At 47.6% G+C, this 25,200-nt stretch overlaps 5 protein-coding genes across 7 annotated transcripts; 4 read left to right on the top strand and 1 right to left on the bottom strand.

The window, feature by feature from the left end:
* The first annotated feature begins 422 nt into the window (after window positions 1–422).
* LOC131269815 (syntaxin-binding protein 5) lies at window positions 423–13,522 on the top strand. Of its 2 annotated transcripts, XM_058272345.1 has the most exons (23): window positions 423–766; window positions 3,085–3,182; window positions 3,281–3,469; window positions 3,565–3,699; window positions 3,772–3,835; window positions 3,936–4,143; window positions 4,237–4,312; window positions 4,407–4,567; window positions 4,640–5,105; window positions 5,200–5,278; window positions 5,356–5,472; window positions 5,576–5,712; window positions 5,800–5,986; window positions 9,045–9,264; window positions 9,901–10,017; window positions 10,123–10,245; window positions 10,322–10,447; window positions 10,522–10,713; window positions 10,785–10,893; window positions 11,310–11,396; window positions 12,160–12,255; window positions 12,336–12,460; window positions 12,528–13,522. In XM_058272345.1, the coding sequence occupies exons 1-23, from the start codon at window positions 623–625 to the stop codon at window positions 12,788–12,790; spliced, it is 3,519 nt and encodes a 1,172-aa protein (XP_058128328.1). In that variant the 5' UTR covers window positions 423–622; the 3' UTR covers window positions 12,791–13,522. The 2 variants fall into 2 exon arrangements, with proteins under 2 accessions (XP_058128328.1, XP_058128329.1); XM_058272346.1 differs by lacking the exon at window positions 11,310–11,396.
* A 615-nt stretch (window positions 13,523–14,137) lies between these two features.
* LOC131268702 (inositol polyphosphate 1-phosphatase) lies at window positions 14,138–16,868 on the top strand. Of its 2 annotated transcripts, none has more exons than XM_058270958.1 (4): window positions 14,138–14,215; window positions 14,323–14,855; window positions 14,935–15,057; window positions 15,163–16,868. In XM_058270958.1, the coding sequence occupies exons 2-4, from the start codon at window positions 14,646–14,648 to the stop codon at window positions 15,967–15,969; spliced, it is 1,140 nt and encodes a 379-aa protein (XP_058126941.1). In that variant the 5' UTR covers window positions 14,138–14,215; window positions 14,323–14,645; the 3' UTR covers window positions 15,970–16,868. The 2 variants fall into 2 exon arrangements, with proteins under 2 accessions (XP_058126941.1, XP_058126942.1); XM_058270959.1 differs by having other exon boundaries at window positions 14,199–14,242.
* An 871-nt stretch (window positions 16,869–17,739) lies between these two features.
* LOC131269116 (aladin-like) lies at window positions 17,740–19,672 on the top strand. The gene is made up of 3 exons (XM_058271439.1): window positions 17,740–17,871; window positions 17,945–18,887; window positions 19,100–19,672. The coding sequence occupies exons 1-3, from the start codon at window positions 17,794–17,796 to the stop codon at window positions 19,507–19,509; spliced, it is 1,431 nt and encodes a 476-aa protein (XP_058127422.1). The 5' UTR covers window positions 17,740–17,793; the 3' UTR covers window positions 19,510–19,672.
* Window positions 19,673–20,236: 564 nt separating this feature from the next.
* Window positions 20,237–22,494, top strand: LOC131268703 (transferrin). Its single transcript, XM_058270960.1, has 2 exons — window positions 20,237–21,709; window positions 22,088–22,494. Exons 1-2 carry the CDS (start codon window positions 20,283–20,285, stop codon window positions 22,323–22,325), a joined length of 1,665 nt encoding a protein of 554 aa, XP_058126943.1. The 5' UTR covers window positions 20,237–20,282; the 3' UTR covers window positions 22,326–22,494.
* Window positions 22,495–22,666: 172 nt separating this feature from the next.
* On the bottom strand, window positions 22,667–24,733 carry LOC131268838 (uncharacterized). Its single transcript, XM_058271118.1, has 2 exons — window positions 23,804–24,733; window positions 22,667–23,555 (listed from the first exon to the last, which is right to left on the bottom strand). Exons 1-2 carry the CDS (start codon window positions 24,731–24,733, stop codon window positions 22,884–22,886), a joined length of 1,602 nt encoding a protein of 533 aa, XP_058127101.1. The 3' UTR covers window positions 22,667–22,883.
* Between the last annotated feature and the right edge of the window lie 467 nt (window positions 24,734–25,200).

Here is a 25,200-nt window from a genome sequence, read left to right as displayed (position 1 = left end):
TGCGGAACAGGCGCTAAATAAGTTGCAGCCTTTCTTTATTTCGGGACAATCAGAATGCAGAATCCCCCGTAGACAGCGACAGAGACATGTAAACAAGTGAGTGCTTCCGTGGAACGGTGTTGAAGACGTCGACGAAGAAGAAGAAGGCAGAAGAAAAACAATGTGTTTCGCTAGGAAAACAAATCATTCCAAAAAGAACAGCTGGTTTCGTCCGTTTTCAATGAATTGATTAAAAGAATACCAGATTCGACTTCGAACACACACACACACACACGCACACATACACACACACACACATACATCCTCACACAAGCACCACCCCGTACAACACCCACTTTCCAAATCCGCAAATTCAAGGTTTTCCGTCTTTCCAATATAATACCCGCCAAGTCGCAAACGCCTCCTTGATCCGCCTCACCTCTCCCTCACAGACACGCACACACACACACACTCACACCAACACATTCACACGCACTGAAACAATCGCGGCCGTACTACACTCCAGCGGAAGAGGCAGAGGAAGCACCCTCGGTCCCAGCCAGCACCAGCCCTTCCATAGCCCTACTACACACGTAAACACCACACAGAGCAGCGAGGCCGCGGGGGAGGAGGAGAAAGGAAGATGAAGAAATTTACCTTCAAGGGGGTTCTGGACGGCTTTCGTTCCTCGGTTAACCAGCAGACTCCGGCCGGCGGCGCGGCCAAGATTTGCATCGAGCAGGAAATTCAGGAAACTCTTCGGACGGAGCATTTTCAGCTGAAAAAGGTAAAAACTAAAAGTGCAGAAGTTTACGGTAGTTTGAAAAATTCCCTTCCTATACCGCTCTATATATTCTTTCGTATTTTCTCAAGAAAAAAGGATCAGGTTTATTTTTATTTTTTTAATCTTCCCTATCGTCACACCCGCACGTCATCCGCCGTTCGGTGTTAGGGCGTGGTTGTTTGCTAGCTGTATATGCAGATTCACCATAGACAAATATATGTCGATATTCGCTAACTGCAGGAACGTGAGCAGGAACAAGTGGACTATTGGAACATACCAATCCCGCAGGGGTGTGACGAGGAAAACCGGGGAATTGCAGTGCATTTGGGTTTGCAATTCACGTACGGTGGTGACGTTATCATGGTCGCGATTTTCCACCCACACCACATGTGGCAGGGTTGAAGTCATCCGTTGCCCCTCTAGACCACTTGGCTGCGCGGTTACTTGTTTTTTGTGTGTGTGCACACATAACATACTCCCTTTTTTTTTTATAAAAACTAACGTCGGTTGCATCCGAAAGCGAGCTATACCGCGGAAGAAAACCTGATCGTCGGTGGCCATATGCAATCAAACAACCCCTCGAGAGAGAGCACTCAACAAGCAACGCAGCAGCAGCAGCCGCCAGACGGTTCTGAAAATCATCTATCAAAAAGGAAAAACCCTTCCCGACGTTCATCGGAATGCGACCGGATATGGAATGCCACCCCTTGTTCACAAGACGGTGTACGGATCGAATTACGACCTAATTTGCTAGCGATTGCCGTTGGCATATTGTGCAGCAATTGCGACGTGTGCTAAAAGTGAATTCGCCTCCAGCGAAATATGCATCATCATGTCATCTTCGATCGATTTTTCATCACCAATCCTCGCCCCTCCCCAACGGCGCAGTACAACAGGAACATGGCGAAAGTCCTTCGCTGGTGTTGCGTCAGTGATACTGGTAGTAGTGGGGCCTGGCGCTAGTGGAAAGATAATGTCCACTCACTGGGACGGAACAGAGAAAATTCCTTCTCGAAAAAGGAAACTGGATACAACAGTTTATATTGCTTCAGGGAACGATAACGGTACAGGGTAAGGTGGCAGAACAAATATTTCAATATTTATTCAATCAAGAAACCACCACCTCTTGAAGGACACACAGGATCCGCTCGTCAAGACGCGCATGTCCTCGCATTTTCACCCCATACAGTCAGGTGTGCAAATTTCATCCTGATTGTAAGCTCTTGCATCGACATACCTTCTACTATTGTATGTTTATGTATGTATGTCTACTATTGTATGCTGTAGTCGATCATATTTCGAGTTACAAATGTTTCATTTACATGTTTGTTCGGGAAGAAGGGAACTAATCTGAGTTGCCAAAAATAGCTAGCGTTTGTTTTATTTGGTATGTATATTTGCTACTATATCATAAGACACACGCGGCTATTTTCATCAACTAATCGCTCCACTGAACTCCCTCGTTGAATGGAAAATGTAAACCAAATTCAACATATTAGCTACCGAACGTAAACTGTAGTCTGGTCGAAACCAACCCTAACCCTGCTCAAGTTTTTTCCAGTTCCCAAATATCATCTGCGAACTGCGATGCCCTGACCATCATTCTTTTCCCATTCATTTATCGATCAATACCATTTGTACTTATTCCATGTACGAATTTTTAAATATACATTTGTTTGTTTGACGCCATACTGCGCAGATGTTGTTCAAACGTTACTGAACTTGCTGGCGAGCGTGCGCACAAGATGACTAATAAATAACGGTGTGTGCGGTGTGTAGGTGGGAGGGAAATTGTGGAATTATGCTACTATTTGAACATTATTCGCAAGCTATACATTTAAGTGTAATATAAAACGGTGTTGATTTCACTTATTGTGACTTTGCCTGTCCATGTCCAGGACAGAAATGAGTCATCTGACCATAGGCAACGGACTATGCCGCGAACTCTGTAATTGAAAAACATATCTCAGGCAAGAAATGGATGCTTTACATTAACGGAACCGTCAGGGGTTTAGGGAAAGCAAGTCAAATAACACACCTCGTATGTTACTTATTTAACAAAGAAGCTGTGACGTACATACATTGATAAGCAAAAACAGCACAGTAGTGCATCAATTGCGCATCGAGCACAAACACGAAAGACAAAGGAAACTGCTCGTGTGTTGTGGGTGCGGTTATCTGGTAGGAATAATTTTGTTTGTAGCTTAGAAGGCAAATAAGTCCCAAACGTAGACAAGAACCATCGCCACTATCAATACTCGACGAACCCCAACGCCCAAAACCAAAGACCTAAGAGACCTTGTTTTTGCGACTATTTCCAGACCTTTCGCCATGGATTCCCTTACTCGCCTACTGCGCTGGCGTTCGATCCCGTGCAGCGGATCCTGGCGGTCGGCGACAAGTTCGGTTCGATGCGGTTGTACGTACCAAAGCTCAGATTTTTCTTCCCGAATAGAATAGATCCATCCTGATGAGACATTAACGCAATGCTTTGGTTTCCAATTTTCTCATTTTCAGACTGGGAAAGTTCGGTGTCGACGCCCACGTGAAACACGAGGGCGAATCGGCATGCGCCGTTAATTTGATCGAGTTTTTAGTGAACGAAGGCTGCCTGGTCACGGCCACCGCGGACGATACGCTGCATCTGTGGAACTTTAAGCTGAAAATACCGAAGGTGGTTCAAAGTCTGAAGTTCCAACGGGAAAGGTGCGCAGCTTTGATTGAGATAGACGTTTCCGCTTGTTATCGTTATTTAGCATTATCAATGTCCCTTTTAATTTGCTCTCACTTCGTTTATCCAGAATATCTCGCTTACATCTGCCCATTGGAACCAAATGGTTGTACATCGGCACGGAGAAAGGAAATACGCACATTGTCCACGTCGATTCGTTCACTCTCAGCGGATATGTTATCAATTGGAATAAGGCTATCGATCCGTAAGTTGAAACATATGTTCCACGCTGACGTACTGACATTGACTGGTTTCCTTTTCTTCTCTTTCTGCGTAGGATTCGTAAAACGCATCCTGGCGCAGTCGTGCACTTATCCGACAATCCGCTGGATGCTAACAAGGTAAGTGAAACGGTAGCTGTACGGTGCTGACGCACGTGCGCTGGCTGGCTAAATTTATCGTACTCACCCGGACACACGTTTTATTCGCCGACATTCGCAGTTGCTAATAGGATTCGAGTCCGGTCAATTAGTGCTATGGGATATGAGAGGCAAATGTGCGGAATTTCGATGGCTGTCCCAAGAGCCGCTCAGTTCCTGCTCCTGGCATCACGAGGGAAAACATTTCATAACATCACACACAGACGGTTCTTTATGTACGTGGCCTTTGAAACTTTCACCAAAACCCTTAACTCATAGTTTTCCTCATGGTGAGTATGGTTTGTTGCCTCAAAGGGAGGGAAAAACGTGGTACTGGGGTTGGATTTTGTGGTATTAAAACATCGCTCGCCCGATAATTGTAGCTAAGACGAACAAGGAAGGGAAAACCGAGAGCTGCAACTCGATTCAAAAGGTTGAAGTGAAAACGAATAGATTAGGGTAGGTATCGAGAAGCCACCTCGTGTTTGGTGCGTTTGTTATCTTACTTATCGTTCGATCATCTCGGTCGGATCCATTTTCTACCACCACACAGAGATCAATTTACAATTTTCTCGGGCGGTCTGCCGACGGAAAAGTGTAACCCCAAGTCGCACTGCATCACCGTGATGGTGCAGGGCAAATCAACGACCGTCTTAGAAATGGAGCACAGCGTTGTCGACTTCGTCACCATGTGTGAAAGTCCATGGGGTAGTGGTAAGCATGAACGCACAATTCTATTGCTTCAAGTCCGATGGCTTACCTTTCACCTTTTCCCTCCCTCTACAGACCTTCAAGAACCATACGCCGTGGCGGTGCTGCTGCAGAACGATCTCGTGCTGATCGATCTGCTGACGCCCGGTTACCCAACGTTCGAGTCGCCTTATTCCATGGACCTACACGAGTCACAAATCACCTGCTGTACATACCTTGCTGACTGTCCGTCCGACCTCGTGCCGGCGTTCTACTCCGTCGGGCGCAGCGCGGCAACCAACCGGCGATCCGGCTACTCCGAACGCGAGTGGCCCATCAACGGTGGCGAGTGGCAGCCGACGTCGTGCAGTTACTCGGAAATCATTCTCACCGGGCACCAGGACGGTTCGATCAAGTTTTGGGACTCCAGCGCCGGCACGCTGCAGGTGCTGTACAAGCTGAAGACATCCAAAATCTTCGAGAAACCACGAGTGCGATCGCTAGACAGTGGCGAGGAGGACCCGCTGGCTATCTCGATGTTATCCTTATGTGCGGAATCTAGGTAGGCCAAGCCAAGACCCAGCCCAACCCAGCCTCCGGTCCCGGGTTTATTTTTTCCGCCCCACGCTTATCTCATCTTATCATTTCATTCACAGAAAACTTTGTGTTGCTTGCAATTGCGGTTACGTTGTTCTGTTCAAGTTCAGGAGAGCCGAAAGTACAGGCGATATTGTGGTAAGTGCGCTCGGTCGCCGTCGTCCCCAACACCCTCCTAGTTTGTTGCTACATTTTCCCCGTACCACTTTACACAGGTCTTGGATATTCCTTTTACCATGGATACTTTTACCGAATTTGAAGGCAGTCCAGAATGTGAGTTCATACCTAAATCACTGCCAAAAACTGTTGACTCGACTGAGAGCGAAAAGAAGGTAAGGGTATAATCCCTCTTTGTCAATCCAACGTTCCTATCTACTTCAAACTTTAGTACTGATACACCTCGTTTGTGCTCGCCTTACGTTCTCATCGTTTCAGAACTGCAGTCTATTGAAAGTTAAAACTGGACCACAAAGAAAACCGCCAGGGTTTCAAGCCCAGCTTGTATGCGTTCCGTCAGGGGCTTGCGGCAGTGTGCAGATTACTGCGCTTACCATCAACTCCAACTACGGATTGTAAGCATATAGAAGGATGAAGAAAGAACGGGCAGCTCATATAACTGACGAATTTATTTGACACGCCCATCTCCCTCTCTCTTTCAGAATGGCTTACGGTAACGAGTACGGTTTAACGATAGTGGATATAGTGAAGAAAATGTGCGTCTTGAATCTGTGCACCCAAGAAATTTACGGTTCGCAAGACCCATATTCCAGAACGCCCCGGAGTCCGAAACGTTTGGAAAATAGTCAATCAAAAGACGACTCGCTGCGTTCCCCTAGCATAGATCAGGTAAGCAATTGCTTCACTCGCCCTAGAGAAAGTATAATAAAAAAACAGACTAAATAAGTAACCTAAAATATAGTATGTACAGCCGAAAAGCGAGCACCGATAGAGAGACGAGTAACACGTGTGCACGGTCGAGAGCGGCCGCTTGCGTGCGTAGTATTAATATGTGTAAGATGTGTATAATATTGTCACCACATGTAAATTTTATCAATATTTAGCACCTGTTCGCTCTTATCCTGTACATTTCGGCACGACTTTCTCTTAATGAAACGACTAGGTCGACACGAAACGGCTATGTTGTAGACAAACGTAACCGCATCGTCATCGCCTCATCCTCAACAGATCAATTCACTCACTCAAGTACCCGGTTTGAACTGTCATCTAACGACCGATTGACGGGAAATTAACGCTTTTTATTCATGCAATATCCAGTACGCGATATGCAACATTTATTAACCAACATCATAACCACCAACTAAAAAAGAAAAATACCTAAAACCTTATATACCATTACCATACCTAAAATCTTATAGTTCATTGTATATTAAATATATCTCAAGAACCACTGCAATCGATTGTTGGTATCCAGTTTGGATTTCAACCGACCCGATATTCGTGATGAGATTCCTACCACAGTTTACAGTGAAACTTCTGTATACGTGTGTGCTTCAGCTAGAATTATATTTGGCTGTTTAGGCAAACAATAGTTTCACGTATGCCCATGTAACACTGTATCCTGTACTCCCCCTTTCTACACCTCCAGTGGTTATGGTTCTACATTGAAGCATTTCATTCATATAACATGATACGCATTTCAACAATCGTCCCAAGTGTCGTGACGACACGTACATACGAACAAGGACACTGATGAACGCACGACAAAATAACATTCATCAACACCAAAGTCCCATCTGTGACTACTACCCGAATCGTATATTCAACTGTACAAAATGGTTGTGTGAGCAATGCAACTAAGGGAAAACCAATAGCCAATGATTCCGTACATTCGCCTACTACTAATCGCCAACGCCGGGAGTGTTTTGTGGGGAACTACAGGGGCATGTTTTGTGTGTATCTGTGTGTGTATGTGTGTGGAGCAGCGCACGGATTGTCGTAGAGTGCCGTTGTTCATCGGCCGGTTCCGGGCACACACTTTACATCTTCATAGCATCGTAGAGCGCAGGGTTCGGGGATGTATAGAGTGCAAACGGTCTAGTCCTTCACCATCTAGTGTTGGCTTGTTTGTTATGCAAGGGCTCGTCCACTATGCCCGACCACACGCTGGCCTTGTGGCATCCTGTTCATGTTCTGTTACATCCGCAATGTCGGTCCTCTTAGAGAGAGATTGCTAACATCTAGTGGTGTTTGTCCTCATATTGTTTTTGACTCCTTGTGCGTGTTCGTGTTAACACAGTCATCCGGTTTTGCGACATCTTACATTACGCGTAGTAGTAGCTGGCTCCCCCCCGTGTGTTGGTTAACACTCTGATACATTTATTGATTAATTTTTGTGTTTGTCTATTACTATTATTATTATTTTTAACTACCCGCCTCTGGAGGCATCTCACCCACCACCTGACCGTAGTTACCAATTGCGAAAGTTATTTATTTATGTTCAGCCCGGCCATATTGACGCAACGCTGGAGATGGCTGTTGAATGTCTGCCGGATGCGCCACCAGGTGACAGCACCTTGGCAATAGTGTCCACCATTCAAGCTACCGCAGGTGGTGGCAACGGGGATAATATTGGAGGCGAATATTGTGGTACTGGTGCTGCTGCAGCTATTTTTCCACCTCTCGCCGATACTGGCAGCGTAGGTCCTGAGGCACGTCCTCCTGAGCGGCCACCACGAAGCAAGATTGCTCACGATGCTGCTGCTGCTCTCAAGGCTGTTGCTGCCGGAGGTGACGTCGACTCCGCCACCATTCCTGCAGCTGTGATCGCAATCGGTATCACTTGTACTACAACAACGGCTGCTACTGCTACCGCCAATACTAGTGCTACTACTATTACTACTACTACTACTACCACCTCTACTGCTACCACTACCTCCACCTCTACCTCAATCTCAACCTTCGCGACTGCTACCACCGCTCCCGAACACCCTCCCGTCCTCGCAACGGCGCAAGCCGCCAACACCGAGCCACTCGCAGCACGGCCGTCGTCCGCAGCAGGAGTCACGTCTGTGATACCGAAAACGTCAGGGAGCACGTCAGCAACGGACGAGGCGTGTAAGCGCGCGAAGAAATCATTCATTGAATCACTTCCGCTACCGAAATGGTTGCGACACTTGAGTAAGTACTACCCATCGATATGGGAACTCCTATAGGGTTTGTTTCCCAGTCGCAGATACAACACTGCAACACTTGCACACCGTACAGAAACGTTGTCATTCTCATGCATCGCATTCACTCACATCGCGTCTGCTCTTGGGCATCATCATAATTTACGCAACGCCCTTCCATTCCAAAGCTCTCGGACAAATCTTCACGACACGTGGAATTCAACCCCCCTCCACCTTGCCTTCTCTACGCTCTATTGCATACCGGAATTGAAGACATTGCAATGTATTCTTAGGGATTTCCACATAGCCCCGAAAACCTTGTTAGAAGCTGTGTCGATCCTTGTGCGCCGGAACCAGCTTCCATTCCATTCGCACTGAGAGTGTCTAGTATATGTCCCACCCTCCCTTCGTCCGACTTCTTGATCAACTTACCCGGGAATTAAGCCTGCTCCCCCGAATCTCTGTCATACAAATGAGTTGATGAGTGATCTTCGGTCGCAAAAACAATGCGCTTACGTTGTGTCTACATTTGCCGCGTCGGTCAACGGATCTTTATATATATACATGTATATTGTTTCTACTATGCTAACTGTTCTTAAGAATCTGATGCGGGTGTAGGAGACGCTAGGACCGGGACAGGTTAATTGGTTCTAGCGTGCGTTCTCTAAATGTACGGATACGGATGCTGACGGATGGAGTATGACCGAAATGAAATTCTCAACGCCATATAACCGGTGTCGCACCGGTGTCCCTTTCCTCCCTTCCCTCTTCCGTAGATAAATGGGCTCGTTGGTGGCAGTGGTGGCATCGGGAGTGGAACAACATCAAGCTCCGCGACGACGCCGAACGCGGTTAACTCGAACATGCCGCTATCGATGTATGAGCGAGGCATGAGCATATCAAGTGCCGGTAGTCCAAGCAAGCGTACTGGAACTGGAAGCGGATCTACGACAATAACGGGTCTGACAGACTCTGTCAGGAAATCACGATCGCAAGGTGCGCGGCCAGCAGCGCCTCTTCCATCCCTATCCAGCACCGGTTGGATAGGATTTCTGGGGCGAGGATTCGAGTTGGGTTGGCAGCAGAGGGGCCGAGAGAGAGAGAGCCTAACTATGCTTCTTCTCGAGCCCTGGCTCCTTCCTTTCAGCCGTCCTGTCCTGTTGTTGTGTGATTTTATTTTGGTTTTCAATTTATTTACTGTATTTTGTGTTTGCTGCCCATTTGTGGGTTTCATAGGCGCACAAGCTGTTTTCCAAATTAGCACACCTGTTTTTTTCCTAGTGTCCCTGCTTAGAGATATAGTGCAAATGCTTCAATGAACTTTTCGTTGTTTCTTGTTTCCGTTCCTTGAGTTTTATGGTTTTTATACCCCAAAATTGGTGCCCTTCGATTTGATTTTCCCCGCCCCGCGCTCAGTTCTTCTCTTCTCATTTTGTTGGTATGGTTTTGCTTTTTCCCCCCCGTTTTCGTCTATCTGTCTCCAATTCATCCTCTTTTACTTTCCCGTTGTTTTTATTTTCGTATTTATCTCATTACTGTGCAACACTGCGGCAAAAGTGCATAAGATTATACTAATGCAACGAAACACCCACACATGCGTATGGGGTTTGTGTTTTGTATTCCTTCTTGCAGATAAATTGGATAACTCATTCTCGAGATCTCGTTCATCTTCTATGTCAAGCTTAGAAAATAATGCAATGGAGGCTGTGACTTGTTTGGCTTTTGCCGATAGTTATGTAAAAAAAAGCGGTAAGTGAGTTAAAAGAAAACAGATTTCAAAAGATGCTGTTATGAACCTCAAATTTGAGAGGTTTTGTTTATTTGTTCTTATACTTTCCCCTTTTCCCTTTTCAGATCCCTCAATGGCATTGCCTACTGCATGGTTAGGAACAAGTTTAGGATCGATCCTAACCATTTCTCTATCGATTCCCGAGAACGATCTAAGAAAAGCGAACGTTGTCCAGTCTGCTCCCACTGGTAAAACTTGTGTGTGGTTTTGGTTTCGAATTGACGCTCGAATTTAAACTGTGTTTGCTTTCCTCCCCCCACACAGGCGCCATGTTCCGCCTGAAAGGATCGATCCTGTCAATGTCCTTGTTGGACTGCAATGGGGCGCTTATTCCGTACGCGTTCGAGTCGTGGAGGGAAGACTCGAAAGACGGGAAAGAGAAGCGAGAGAGTAAGTAGCTTCAGCCCGCGCCTCCCCCACATTCTTTCTCACCTACCTTCGTTTCTTCCTTAACGGTGAACCAGGAACGCCAACCAAGACATCATCCACCAAGATGAGCCCTACCAATCCGGATGGTTTATGTGATCGACAGTTTATAGCCATAGCGAGCGAGAAGCAGGCGGGCGTCTATGCACTACCGAGTCAGAATTGTGTCTACCGAAAGAAGTTGGTTGATTTTGACTTCATCGTAAAGGCCGAAATAATCAGTATGAAAGGTAATGGAAGGCGCAACCCTGAGACGAATGCTGTTTGCTTTATTGTTGTTCTCTTTTTTCCGGACTTACAGATAGTGTTTGCCTGATATGTTACGCGTCAAACGGACATCTAATGGTTTATACCCTACCCAGCTTGAAACCCTTACTTGAAGTTGATTTCCTTCCGTTGGCTGATTTGAGGTAGGTAAAGTGGATGCGAAAACTATGTCGCTGCTCACTTCCCGCTACCCTTACGTTTATAAATGCACTAGTACGGTAACACTGCTTCATTACATGCAACTTTACGTAAATACTATCTTTCGTATTCTGCGTGTGCACCACTAAGGGTGACGATTGTGTAAAACGATAGGTTTGTAAAAGGGAGACTTGGGAACGTTGCAAACAAACAAACAAACAAAAAAAAACCTACTCTCCTGGTTAACTCCCAGCGGGGGAGCAAAAAACAAATGAGGAAAGCTACCCACCTACTGTCCATTCCAATCGCTCGCCAAAACTATGTAATTTCCTCTTTTCCCACACTCTTGACACCCATTCACATTCGCCATTCCGTTTCCGTGCACTGAAAACTTAACTAAAACTCGTTTTCTTCACAACAGTTTCCAAACCAAATGTAAACAGGGCGTGGTGGATCCAATGCTGTCCATTTGGGGACAACAACTAATAGTCAATGAAGATTCGAATGTGTAAGTGTGTGAATCGCCGCTGGTTGTGTACGGTACCGTCTTCCGGTTTCGATGAGGCATCGATCCTCCTGACGCTTCGACGCGAGAGAGTACTATTATGCGATATCGTTTCTTCGTAAAGCGAATGTTTCACCAAATGTATCATTGTGCTAAGAGGTTTACATACCCTTTGGGAGGGTGGAAATCAGATGGAAGTTCATGCGTATAGAAAAGGAATAGAAACAACATTTTTTCACTTCTCAAAGAAGTGCTTTGTGGCTGCATATTCTGGTTTGATCGTGTAGGTAAAGGCCTAAATACTACAAGTTCATGCAGCTGGCATATTTTCTGTGGTCCATATGCCCTAAAAAGGTGGCCTGTGCCAACGAACGCTACGCAGGAGATACAGTTGTATTACGTCCACATATCATGCACATATATCTGCTGCATGTTTCTCTTCTGTACGCTCTGACCGTTTGTTCCACGAACATATTTCGAACATATTTCTTTTTGATTTCTATTTCCTCACCAAACTCTATTCACTGTTGCAGCTGGATTAGTCTATTTTATCTTATATACACTTGTTTACTTGTTCAGTTGTCTTTTTTAAAGTGAAATATTTGACTTATGACTTTCCACATTCTGAAACTATATATTTCTTCTTTTATCCTTCGTTTCGTTTCTTTTCATTTTGCATTTACTTGTCTTGCTTTTGTGCAAACGATTTATTTTTCTGGCGTCTTACACCATCAACTTCAACCGACATCTCCGGATGATCCTGCAGGATTTCAAGGACGTTTAGCTTTAGTAACAAGGGCCATGGATTGTATTTAGCCACACCCACCGAAATCCAGAAATTTACCGTTTGCCAAGAATTCAGGTAAATGAAGTTAGCTGATCTTTTCCTTAATCTTGATGAGAATATTAATTGTGTCCTTTCCTCCTTTAAATTAAAAATAGCCACCAATACAACAACATGCTTGGCGAGCTCTACGTACCTCATGAAATGCCAGAAGCGCCCAAGGAAAGCTTTTTCAAAGGTCTTTTTGGAGGAGGAATGCGCAACCTCGATCGGGAAGAATTATGTGAGTACAGATAGCTGTGTAGCCGGTGGCATTCAAAACGATTCATTACGATCCTTTTGCAACGCAGTCGGAGAATCCAGTGGCAAGGCGAACCGGTCGGTGGCAAAGCACATCCCAGGGCCGAACGCGAACATTCAGGAGATGAACGCTCGGACCACCTCGGTCACATCGGAGATCAGCAAGGCCCACCAGCTGATGCTTGAGCGTGGCGACAAGCTGAGCCAGCTCGAGGAACGCACGGAGCGGATGGCGAACGAGGCCCAGCAGTTTTCCAGCTCCGCCCATTTGCTGATGAACAAGTACAAGGATAAGAAGTGGTATCAGCTATAATTCGCCCACCACCGACCAATTCCTATGTTGTCGATGTCGGATGGGGGGAGGCAGGCGAGAGGATGGTCGATCAACATCATTGACCGTTTTTACGTATTGTCGTTTTGTTTCTGGCAGGACGTGCGTGCGGTGTGTTGAAAATCTATGCTAAAAGCACACATATACAACACATCCATACGCCCCCGCACTGCTGGTACAACAAAATGTTTCTGTTAGTTCGCTTATTGCAAAACTGCTCGATTGTTTCCTTCGTTAAAGAAAACTAACTGAGAGGTACATTTAACGCAAGGCGCGGGGACGAACACAGCAAAGTAAATGCTGGCAGTGTGTGCAGGACCCCAAGAACAAAGTACACACACTCAAAAAACAAACATGTAAACAACTAAACGTTCAGACTAATAACAGACAACAGCAAACACAACACACAACACATGTTATAAAACAAATTAGGAGAAAAAGAACAGCTGTGCGGAAGCGTAAATCTAGCATTCGGTTTACTCGTTAAAAAGTTTTAGATCATAAGCATTGATCCCAAGTGGAATGAGGCAAGCAAGTGAAAAAGGAGGAGGAAGAAAAAGCAAACAGACAAAACGAAAGCAAACCACATGTTATATTAATTATTTTTTAAACTTATGTAATGATGAAAAACAGCTACAACAACAGCGGCAGCAAAACAAAAAAAAACAAAGTCATTACTCAGTAAACCACATAACAAAAATAAGACAAAAAAAACATTATGAAAGTGTTTGCCAGGCAGTTTTCGGATCACAAGTGGTGTCAGTGGTAAAAGAAGAAGAAGAAGAAAAAAAGTAAAATTACTGCGCGTTGCGTATCATTGTAAATAGAACATTTTGATATGACGTGTACTGTACATATGTTGAGAAAAATAGCTATTATTGAAAAAAAAACACAAAAAGGATTATTTGTTTTCATTTATTGATATTGATGATTCGAACTATACGGGGATGAGGCTGCTTTACCAGCCACGGTAAGTTATACTAATTACCTAACACGTGTGCTTTGGGCCCAAATTTATCTTTTTTATGAATTTCTCTACATCGTACATAAATTTGATTTAGTAGAGTTGAGGCAGAGACTACGGAATGTGACGGAGTTGTACATATTTCGTTAAAATAAATATAATGTGATTCTATTAGAAATTGCTGCAACGGATCGTGCACAAAACTTAAATACATTTTCAAATCGATTTTGTGCTCTTTCATAATAGTGGCCATTTGGTTGACCATAGTGCCAGTGCTGCCAGACGATGAAGTTAGAACATCCATCATTTGTTGTTATAATGTTTTATTTACAATTCAGTGTCCTTGCCGGTTTCAGGCATCAGTACTTAAATCGCAAACCGTGTTTAACAGGATGATTGGATAGTTTCGATACATACAATTGTTGGATAACTCTGTTAATAATGTGAGCAAAATTCCAGCACTGCTCGAGGTGTCTAATGCGACGGCGTCGCTCAACAAATGGGTATTACATATTTTTCCTCTTCTGAAAATCTCTCCACTCATTTCCAGGCTCAAATTCCACCAAGGAGAGCGTTCAGATTTATCCAGTTGGCCAGCAAAGTTTAGCGGACGGGCGGTAGTGAGCAACCCATCTTCTACTTTACTGCATTCCATCGAAACCAAGCCGTAAACAGAGCTAGCTCGTCGTATAACCGTGGATCTACGTGTTGATTTACACCCACATATCAAATTCGTCCCAAAAAGCCATACTTTACTGACCACTTGTACATACAAGCAACGAATCCAGTGAGCTGAAATATCGCGGCAGTGATACTCGGACGAGGTATAATTGCTTTAGATTCGTGTCAGCTAGAAGTTGCAACGAAGTTGTTATGTCTGCCATCGATCTTCTACGTGAGTTGCTCAAGGCATCGGAGAAAGCCGCCAATATTGCACGTGTGTGCCGTCGCAATGAGCGTCTGTTCAGCCTGCTGGTACAGGAAAAGGATAAGGATGAATCGAATTCGCGATTCGAGCAGGATTTCAAAACGCTGGCGGACTGCCTCATCCAGGAAATGATAAAGCATGATATCGGAGCGCGGGTGAGTAGGGGGCTGCCGGAAATGGCTGCTTGGGAGATGATCGGTGGTGAATGATATGTAACATCACTTTATCGATTAGTTTCCGGAATTACGTGATAACATTCGAGGCGAGGAGAATGCCAAATTCACTAATACTTCGGGGGATTCGGTAACAGTAACCGTCACTGACGATAAATCGGAAACGGTGCATTGCCTTGAGAAGGTAAGTGAATGAGTTTACAGTCTTCCGTAGCAAACGCTCCCGAACATTACGTAATGGTGTTTTTCTCAATTATTTCCATTTTGCTCTTTCACTGATGCATTCAAGATTCTAAACGGTGACAACGATGCCGTGATGGCGCTTGTTGATGAAGTGTATCGCGAGGTAGAGCTGGATATGGAGGGTCTGGAATTGCCCACCGACTCGATTCCACTCGATAACGATTGGTCCGAGCTCGGCATTTGGATCGATCCGATTGATGCGACCGCCGAATACATTAAGGGCGTAGAAAAGCTCACCAAGTTTCCGAACATTGCCTCCTCCGGGCTCAAGTGCTGCACGGTGCTGATTGGCGTGTACGAAATTTGCCGCGGTACGCCCATCCTCGGTGTCATCAATCAACCGTTTGCCGAGAAGCTGCTGGATGGGGAGACCGATGAGGAAACGGTCAGCCAACAGCCGCAAGGCGGACACGGTAGCTGCCAGTACCGGGGCAAAATCTACTGGGGTTTGTCGGTGGGTGACCTGAAGTTCAACAACATCGCACCACACGAGCCCGAGGCACGCATCGCCATACTGTCGCCGTCCGAGCAATCGAAGTATGTCGACTTCATTCGCAACCAGCTAAAGTACGATGTCATCTACTCGTCCGGCGCGGGCTACAAGATACTGAAGATTGCCACCGGTGAAGCGGAACTGTTTCTGCTCAGCAAAGGCACGACCTACAAATGGGACACCTGTGCGCCCCAGGCCATCCTTCGATCAATGAACGGCGATTTGTTCAATCTGCAGGAAACGCTTATCAACAAATCGGTAAAGAATATCGCATACCAAGATCGCAAAACGATACGCAATGTCGGCGGAGTCATTGCCTACCAGAATATCGATAAGCTGCGTGAATTTCTCAAACTGTAAACCCGCCTGTAAGCGAATCCGGATCGAGGTGTACTACGGCTAATTATGCTTTTCAGTATCAATTAATGCATCATAATGTCTAGCAGTTTGCATGGAAGCAGAAATATTTAGATACGGATGGCTGTTAATTGTTGATATGTAGAAGTATTAATGTTTAGAAAACTTACATAGTAGTGTGTTTTGCATTACACTAGGGGACATACGTGGACGTAGTTATATATGGATACGGATCAAAACTCAAGGGAAATTTAGTGAGACTCTCTGTTCAATGAAAGGCTGTCTTTGTAGGGAAAAAGGTCGCTTTTGGTTTTTATCATTACAACGTATTTATGGTGTTTATGAATTTTGTGTGCGGTGGAAAACAAAGTATTCATATTGACAGACCTTAATAATTGCATAGCAATTTCAATTACGAATCAGAATCTATCTGCTACATTTGCAATATGGCAGATAGTAGAGGAAAGTATATATGATAGATAAGCGTTTGGTTTAACTGAATATCCAATCTGTGAACAAATGAGAATAACCTTTATTTTAAGACAAAACTGAGCAAACTTATTTGATCGTCTTGTCCTATTAGTCGTCGAAACTAAAACGAACAGATAATATATACATATATATACATATATATTTAAACGAAAGCTTACATGTAACAGGGTTAAAAATGTCATCTCAATGCTATAATAATCTGCACGGCCATAGAACGACACAGCGCAAAAAACAAAAATAACGCCACGTTGTAGAACGCATGTTAGTGAACTCTAGAGTGATATATCTGAGATGTTAGTACTTTCTCCAAATCGACCGTAGGCGTATGTAATTGGTGTAAAATAATCTTAAAATAACGAAGCCAAACAGTGGCGTACGAGAGTTACTTTTGCAATGAATGTGAATCATTAGCATGTGTCTTGAAGTCAGTCACTGTATTGAGAAATGTCGAACTATGTGGGTTGTATTTTATGGGCTAAAAAGCGAACAACAGATCCCAGAACTAGGGGGATCTCTTCGTGTAATGTGGAATGGATAAACTACACCACCGACATGTTAATGCATGTTTAGAACAAATAATATGTTCCATTACTGGTTAGCCAATGCTTTTGACAGGGTAAAACATCTTTAAACTAAATAAATATTCCAATTGCATTTGAAAGTTCCCTCATAAGTGTGCTTACTGTTTCCAAATTTATTTCACTTGCGTCTATAGACGCGGATTACGTACGATTACGTGCTACCCTTTACATAAATCTGGAACGAAACGGTCTCTTTGAAATGCGTTTCGGCCACAACATGTATACTTATAATTGTACCGTAATAAGACAACCGTTAGTACAGCACAGAAATTGTATTCATGATTTTACATGATACACATAATTGGTCAAACCAACTTTGGCATAACGTAAAGATATTTATTTATGTATTTTCTCTCAATAACGGTTCTTTTTTAACTTTACTGGCTATAAACTTTACGAAACGTAATGTAATCCGCACCGCCTCTATAAGATGACATCTGCATGTCCCGATTCGATAGACACTTCACTTTCGCGAACCGGTTCACTTCAAAATGTTTACATTACTGCGGCCCAATAATTTGCGAGGTGCTTATGTGATAGCGTCAAAGACGTGTGTATTTTAATTGATTGTTGGTACTTTTTACACACATTTTATATCAGCCAAAAAATATAAATTAACTTTCCTGAATGTCAACACTTACTACGGTAACCTGAAAGGCAAATGTCACCTTGGTACGGGCTACTTGTCAGATGTCAAACAGCCGGCTTCGAAATAACAGTGCACGGTGAAGTGTTAACGGAAACAAGCGCAACCATGGATCAAAATGCGAGCAACAGTCTGCTTACACTTGATAATTTCCCGCCAAGTTCGGCGAAATTGGTTCAACCACTGGTACGTATTGCAATGGATGCGAGGCGAGCGCAAGCGTAAAACCGGTCCGGTCATTCTCATGTCATTCATTCAGATGGGCCACTTTCCCGAAATAGCGTTCCCCCGTGATCGCATATCCGACGACATGCAGAATGCTGCGTCCAGCAAACTGTTACCGGTCACCGAAACACTAGCGAAGCGCGTCATCAACGCATACATGGAGCGCGGTCTGCTTGAGGGCCTGCTCGTAGCGCAACAGTCGGAGTACTTGGTGGTGTCGGCAGTGGCCCGCAAACTCCTGTCGTTCGGCAACTGGATTGGTGCATTTTGGCCATCGGGCCCATCCGAGACAGCAATGAACCTGTTCGTGAAGCACTCGCAAACACGCAACTGGTCCCAGAGTGTGATCCGCAGTCTTGCCTTTCACCCGCGAATCTTTAAGCTTGCCGTCGCCACCGTCAACGATACGATCTGCATATACACGCTGGACGCGGAAGTGACACCGATCCTGAAGAGCGACCAACAGGAGTCGATTACTTGCCTTGCCTGGCGCCCGAACTCGGCCGGCGAGCTGGCCGTCGGCTGCGAGACCGGTGTGCTGCTGTGGACCGTCGATCCGACCAGCCAGTTCTCGCGTCCGCTCATTCCACCGATCGCATTGCGGCATAGCGGTAACAAGCACAGCCCGGTGTCGTCCATTAGCTGGAGCGACAACGGCAACCTGCTGCTAACGGCCAGCATTAGCGACTCCCGGGTGTACGTTTGGTCCCCAGACTATCATCGGTATGAGGAACTCCATCGCTTTAACAGGCCGTGCGCGTTGGTTGGCTTCGGACCCACTGGCGCGCAACTGATAGTGTCGACCATAGGGCAGCAGTTTTACATCGGTAGCCTCCAGGGCCGGTACATGCATACGTGCTGGCAAATAAGACGCGGCTCGATACAGTCGCTGGTTTGGTCGCAGAATGAGCATCACCTGCTCTACGTCACAACGGAGGATCAGGAACTCTTCCACATACAGTTCGACGTAACAAAACGTGAGTATTGTTCGTTATGCGTGCATCTCTTAGCTGTGTTTAACATTAATCTGTATGTGTAGTCAAACTAAACCAGTAGCAAAAGGCTGAAGCTCAAATCCGTCCTCGAGTGAGCTGTATCGTTTGCTCGTTGTGTGTAGAAGCTTCATGCAATCCGTGTTAGTATTACACGTGTTTTCTTACCTTCAATAATTCATTCATTTCATTTCAAGCCGGTAACAACGGAAAAGTTTGTGCCTTGGTGGACCTTAAGCGAACGAAAACTGACGACGGGTTGATAATCGGAGGCAATCCACAGTCCATTGCCTGGTGCAAGCGAAACATGGTGTTGGCGATCGCGTTTAAAGATACGGCTGTGATAACCGTTTTCTTCACCCAAATCGAACGGCAACAGTTCTCCATCAATCCGTACTGTTTGATCACTGGCGTCGGCCTGAGCTATCCGTCTTGCATGGTGTTTCAGGAAAACTATGCCGACCAGCAGGGAAAGCCGGCCCAATCGGTCCTTACGGTCGGCTGGTCGTCAGGGACTATTTCGTACTACCAAATGAAAGGGCATAGTGTAGAGTACAAAGTGCTGCGACATTCGACGCCACTACTAGTGAACAATTCTTTGAATTGAAACTTGTATGTCTAATGGACATTTTATATTAGAAGAATTAACTTTATAACACGTACGTCAAAACGTTCAAATTGTTTCACCATGTTTCAAAACGGTCAGTTTGTTTCGATAACCTCAACCTCTATGGTATTTGCTGTTGTAATAAAAACAAATTAATTCTTTATAGATACGCTTTGTTCCCCACGTAGCGAAACTATATCACTCGTAAGTGACAGTCCAGTGACTTGGCCAAGCCACCATTGGGTGGCCAGTGTGATAAGGCCATTACATAATTCTACCTCCGCGTTCATAGTTATCAAGCAATTGTTTATATTATACAAATCAGAACCATAATGCAAACCTCGGAGGAGCTAAAAATCCCCGAGTCCGGTATGATATTCCTTATCATCAATATTCTCTCCTGCTCCATCCTCCCGCTTTTACGGACCGGTTGCAACCACTGGGATTTCCGTTTGGCCAGAGCAAGTTTTTTATTATGTATTTTTGACTTATTGCTTTTGATCATTTGGATCATCACAAATATAGGACGGTTGACACACAAGAAACTCGGTTGTTATCAGTATCGCGAGCGTTTGAAAAATCGGCCGTGTTTGTTTCTACGGGTGCCCACGCTTCCGATAGGGATAGTGTATGTTTTAAAAATGGACACAGCCGCAGAGTATAAAAAGCGGGATGCTACTAGCTCCGGCTGATAGACGGCAAACAAGCGCAGCGAGGCCCGGATCAGGTCCCGCCGTCGAAAAGGTTCTGATTGAGAGGTTTCAGGGTGTACGATGAAAGTAGTACTGGCAGGTCGGGGGCTGTTGTTGGCCCTGGCGCTTGTAGCCGGTGCCTTCGGAGCTCCATCGGCGGAGAAGGATGGAGCGACGGTTCGCTGGTGCGTTCCGGAGCAGCTTCAAGCCAACTGCAGCCGATTGACGAGTGCGGCCGGTGTGGGGATCGAGTGCGTTAGCGGACTGGATCGCACCGAATGCCTGCGGTTGGTACGCAATCGGCAGGCGGACTTTGTGATGGCCGATCCGGAAGACCTGTACGTCGCGATGAAGATGGAGAACCAGGACTTTGCGGTGTTTGCGGAGCAACGCACGACCGAAGAACCGGCGTCGCCGTTCCGCTACGAGGGAATTATGCTCGTGCGCGCGGCGGACGGTTTCCGCAGCCTGGAGGACCTGCGCGGCAAAAAGTCCTGCCACACCGGGTTCGGGCGCAACGTTGGCTACAAGATTCCGGTGGCGCGGTTGCAGCGTGCCGGTTTGCTGAAGCTGCCGGTGGCCGACGGTGCGCTGTCGACGGTGGAGCGCGAGCTGACCGCGCTGTCGGAATTCTTCAATGCGGCCTGCCTGCCCGGACCCTACTCACCCCATGCCGACAACGATGTGCTGCTGAAGCACCGGTTCGCGAACCTCTGCGAGCGCTGCGATGCGCCGGCCCAGTGCGACAAGCAGGACAGGTACGCCGGCTACGAGGGTGCCATTCGCTGTCTGGTAGAGAACAGCGGTGACGTGGCGTTCACCAAGACGATCTTCGTGCGCAAGTACTTTGGGCTCCCGGTGACCCCGGGTGGAACGGCGCAACCTGCCCGCAATCCGGCCGCCCGACCGGAGGACTATGTTTACCTGTGCGAGGACGGCACGACACGCCCGATCGCGGACGGTACGGCACCCTGCTCCTGGGCCCAGCGTCCCTGGCCGGTTCTGCTCACCAACGGGGACTACAGTGGGACTCGCTCCCAACGGCTGCAGGATGCCACTCAGCAGCTCGATCGCTTCTATAACGGCCCGCAATCGACGGCGCCCGAGGCCGACCGGTCGGCAGTCGTAGCGCTCGGTATCAAGGCGACCAATCCGCTCGTCAACCGGAAGGAACTGATGGCGCCCGGTGACTATCTGCGGAAGGCAAACTACGTGGAGGTGATCGAACGCGAGGGACCGTACGGCAGCGCGGTACGGCTGTGCGTTACCAGCGAGCCCGAGCGCCAGAAGTGCGAGGTGTTGCGACGCGTGGCGTACTCCCGGGACGTCCGGCCGGCCCTCCAGTGCGTGCTGAAAACCGAAGAGGCGTGCGTTGAAGCTGTCCGCAGCGGCAAGGAGGCGGACGTGGTGGTGCTGAACAAGTACTCTTCGCAGCTGAAGGCGGTCGTCACGGAGGTATACGCCGACGGTGCGGCGAAAACAAACGGAGCAAAGAATGGCGATGCAAGGTAGGTGTTGCTTTTATCACTGTTTATATTTGTGAAGTGAATTTCGTTCAAAGGCCCTTATCGTACAGCGTTTTTACAGAGCAACATTCGCAAATTTCTTCGCCAAAGTCCAAACATGAAGATGGCATATCTCAGCAACAACACAATGGAAGTGTGTGAGAACCGATCGTCTATTTTTGAGCTTCCTTTCCGGAGTTGAGTTGAGATATGCCAATTCTCAAGCAGGATCCGGCACTTTGGTTGTTAAAAACGATCTTCATTTTGGTTATTATATGTAGTACAGCCATGTATGACAGAGGAAGACATTTGCTGGATGTTGGTTTTAAAAAAAAAAAACCCTTTTAAAAACCGTTTTGAATGTCTTTCTCTCCCCTTCAGCACCGGAGCAACCGTCTACGTGCGACCGGAAATGGACGAAGCGGAACAGGACAGCATTGTGCACGCGTTCATCGCGCTGTCCGAAACGTTCGGGGCTGGCAAGCCGAATGCGCTGGTGTTCCGGCTGTTCGGTTCGTTCCGGGTGGAAGGCCAGGCCGACCCGATCAGTAACCTGATGTTCCACGACAACGCAGCCAAGCTGGCGGCACTAAACAAGAATTCGTTGGCGGACAATTAGTGGCAAGCATTGCCGACAAAGGACAGATATGCCAGGTGATTTCGGCTGGTGGTGGGTTTGCTTTGGCTACTGACAAATAAATAATCTCCTTAACAACTTCATAAGTGATCGGTGGTTGGTTGGCTATCCGCAGATAGTCTGGTGATGGGTGGAGCACGAACCAAGCTCGCTGGTGTACGCAAATATCGTATGATTGATGTTGATTGGAAACTTCCGATTGAACTTGATTTGATGCACAAACAGTGAAACAGTCAAAAACACCACCTTTCATTGGTTTTTCAACGATATTTCGTTTTTTTTCGTCCTCTAATGTTTATTGTTGTATTGCCTTTTTGTCTGAGTTCCTGCTCTCGTTGAATTTCTGTTTTGCACAACCCGAAAACACGCCGTGTGTTGTCCGTCTCTTCGAAAGATGTTGCTGTAGGTTGATAGAGGCTTGCGCTCGGCGATAGAATTATACACGATGTGTGACCTTAAAAGAGTGTTCAAAATGCAATGCTAGCTCAAGGTTGATCTACGTGGCTGTCGGCAGCCGAACCAAAGCAACCGTCGGCAGCATCACTTGATGCTCTTTTTGTCCAAAAACTTTGCCGCCTTGTACATCGTCACGTTGTAGAACTTGGAGAGGCCCGTGCCTTTGGGTGGTTTCGCTAGGCTTTCGGTGGATGGCGCCCGGCCGTCCACCAGTCCGTTCGCTCTGGTCAGCTGCTTCGTCGTGGTGTAGACCGCGTGCATCCTGACCGGTTCCTCCCGCTCCGCCATCTTGACGCGGACCAGCTGCTGTATGGGTTGTAGCTCCACCTCCGTGCTGCCGGGTTGTGCGGGCGGTGTTGATACGAGCGGTCGGGCTAGCACCGGCACCGAGGAGGCCAGTTTCATACTCCCGGTTGCTCGCACCGGCGAGCTGCCAGCAGCAGCAGCACCCTGATCGACGTACGGCAGAAACACGTCATCGTCGTCTACCTCGGCGAAAGCATTGCTGGCATCGCCCGGACGCCCATTCGACAGTGGTTGAACGCTGCCGTACCACTCGCCCGTCCCGTCCGCTACCGGTTGCTTCCGTACGATGATGTTACCCTCCGGGACGCCCTTAAGGTTGACATTTTCGATGTGCTTACAGCTGTAGTCTGGCGCACAGGATGGGCTGGAGCAGGCCGGCGCGTCCAGCTTGGCCAGACTGCTGCTCCTAACTGGTCCAACTTCCAGAATTCGTACACGATAGTGTAGTACCTGCCGTAAGAAAACCGTAAAGAGTTTCGTCACAGCTGTTTTGCTCTAAGTTAAGACATTGGGGAGTCTCCAATCGCTAAGTTGGGCGACTTTCGATAGCTAATGGGAGGGAATGGTGCATTAGGGTACTCATTTGAGCGATATTATCTCACCGCGAGCTTGGTTCGTGCTATCATTGTTCAATGAAACGCCGCCGTTAATCAAACGACCTTTGCTATATACTGCATCGTGTGTACGTACTGACTCACCTTGTCTTCCGCCATAAATCGTAGCGCCTCGGAGAGGGGAATCTTCACGCAGTGGCCATCCTTGAGGAAGTCCGGATCGAGCTCGGAGTGGCAGGGGAAGCGCTGCACCAGCAGCTTCCAGCTGTCGACCGGTGAGTAGAGTTCCAGCTCGAACGCGTACCGGGCGCTCACCTTGGACTCCTTGGTGGCGCAGATCACCGTCCACAGCACGGTCAGGCTGTCCGGGTCGTACACCTGGTACAGATTGAACGCCTCGTCGTGCGCCCGGAGGACGTAGTAGGCCACCACCAGCTGTGCGCCGGCCCGCTGCCCCGCGCTCTCGTCCCCATAGTCCCACCGCAGCGCCACCGTCGGCTCCTGGTGCACGCGATCGGCGTGCGCCGCCAGGCAGTGTTCCATCCAGTCCCGCTCGCACCCCTGCCACCCGCACGCGTCCCACACCTTGCCCATGAAGCACTCGATCGGCTTGTAGCTGCAGCGCTCGCGGTGCCAGCGGAGCAGCTGCAGCGGCAACCGGACCGTGCAGCCCCGGGCCGCGTTCTTGCAGGGGAACTGCACCTTCGACACGATCGCCTCCAGTGTGTAGTTGCGCAGCTCGCTGAACCGGTCGCCGCACAGCGGGCACACGCCAAACTTACGGCGACAGGCCGCGCAGATGCTGTGGCCGGTGCAGCACATGGTGATGGCGCCGTCCATGGGTTCCGCGCACCCGGGACACTTCACCTCCGCCACGATGCTGTCGTAGTGCTTCAGCGTGATGCTGAAGTGGCCGTCGCCGTACACCAGCAGCGAAGACTTCCGACACTCGGACGACGAGTCCGAGCGTATGCTCGGCGATTGCGGTTCCTCCAGCGTGCCCAGCTTCACCACGGCCAGCTCCGGCACCCCTTCCCCCGACGCACTCGCCTTACGTTCCACCGCGTCGGCCATCGCACCGAGACGAAAACAAAAAACGCAACAAAAGGAAGAAAGGAAGAAGAGTGTACCGTACCGTGACCGCACAGCACGACGTTGGAGCAACGACTGACACCGAGCGCGCGTGCTGAGTGATTGTGCTGTGAGTGTGCGGGCGTTACTGTTGCCATTGCTGCGCCTGCAGCGAACCGGAACGTCGCAGACACCCGCTGGATACCTGCTCCCATCTACCCCGGACCACGGTCTCCGGTGGTGATCCATCGCACCGACTCTGCAACTCGCCCCCTCCCCCGCTATTTGCGCACCTGCTCACACCAATCGATGCCGATCGCCCGCGGTATCGGACGTGTGCATACAGTGCCCTACGGCTGTTTATCTTATCAGCACCGATGCCGCAGTTTTGTGACGAGCGTTGCGGTTATCCGGTGTATCTCCGGCAAAACACACTTCTTCTTCACGGCGTCGACGTCCATCAACCGCCG

This window comes from Anopheles coustani, chromosome X (genome assembly GCF_943734705.1).
Source record: "Anopheles coustani chromosome X, idAnoCousDA_361_x.2, whole genome shotgun sequence".
Classification (NCBI taxonomy): domain Eukaryota; kingdom Metazoa; phylum Arthropoda; class Insecta; order Diptera; family Culicidae; genus Anopheles; species Anopheles coustani.
The sequence above is the reverse complement of the archived record's forward strand: the minus strand, read 5'-3'. Positions and strand labels throughout refer to the sequence as shown.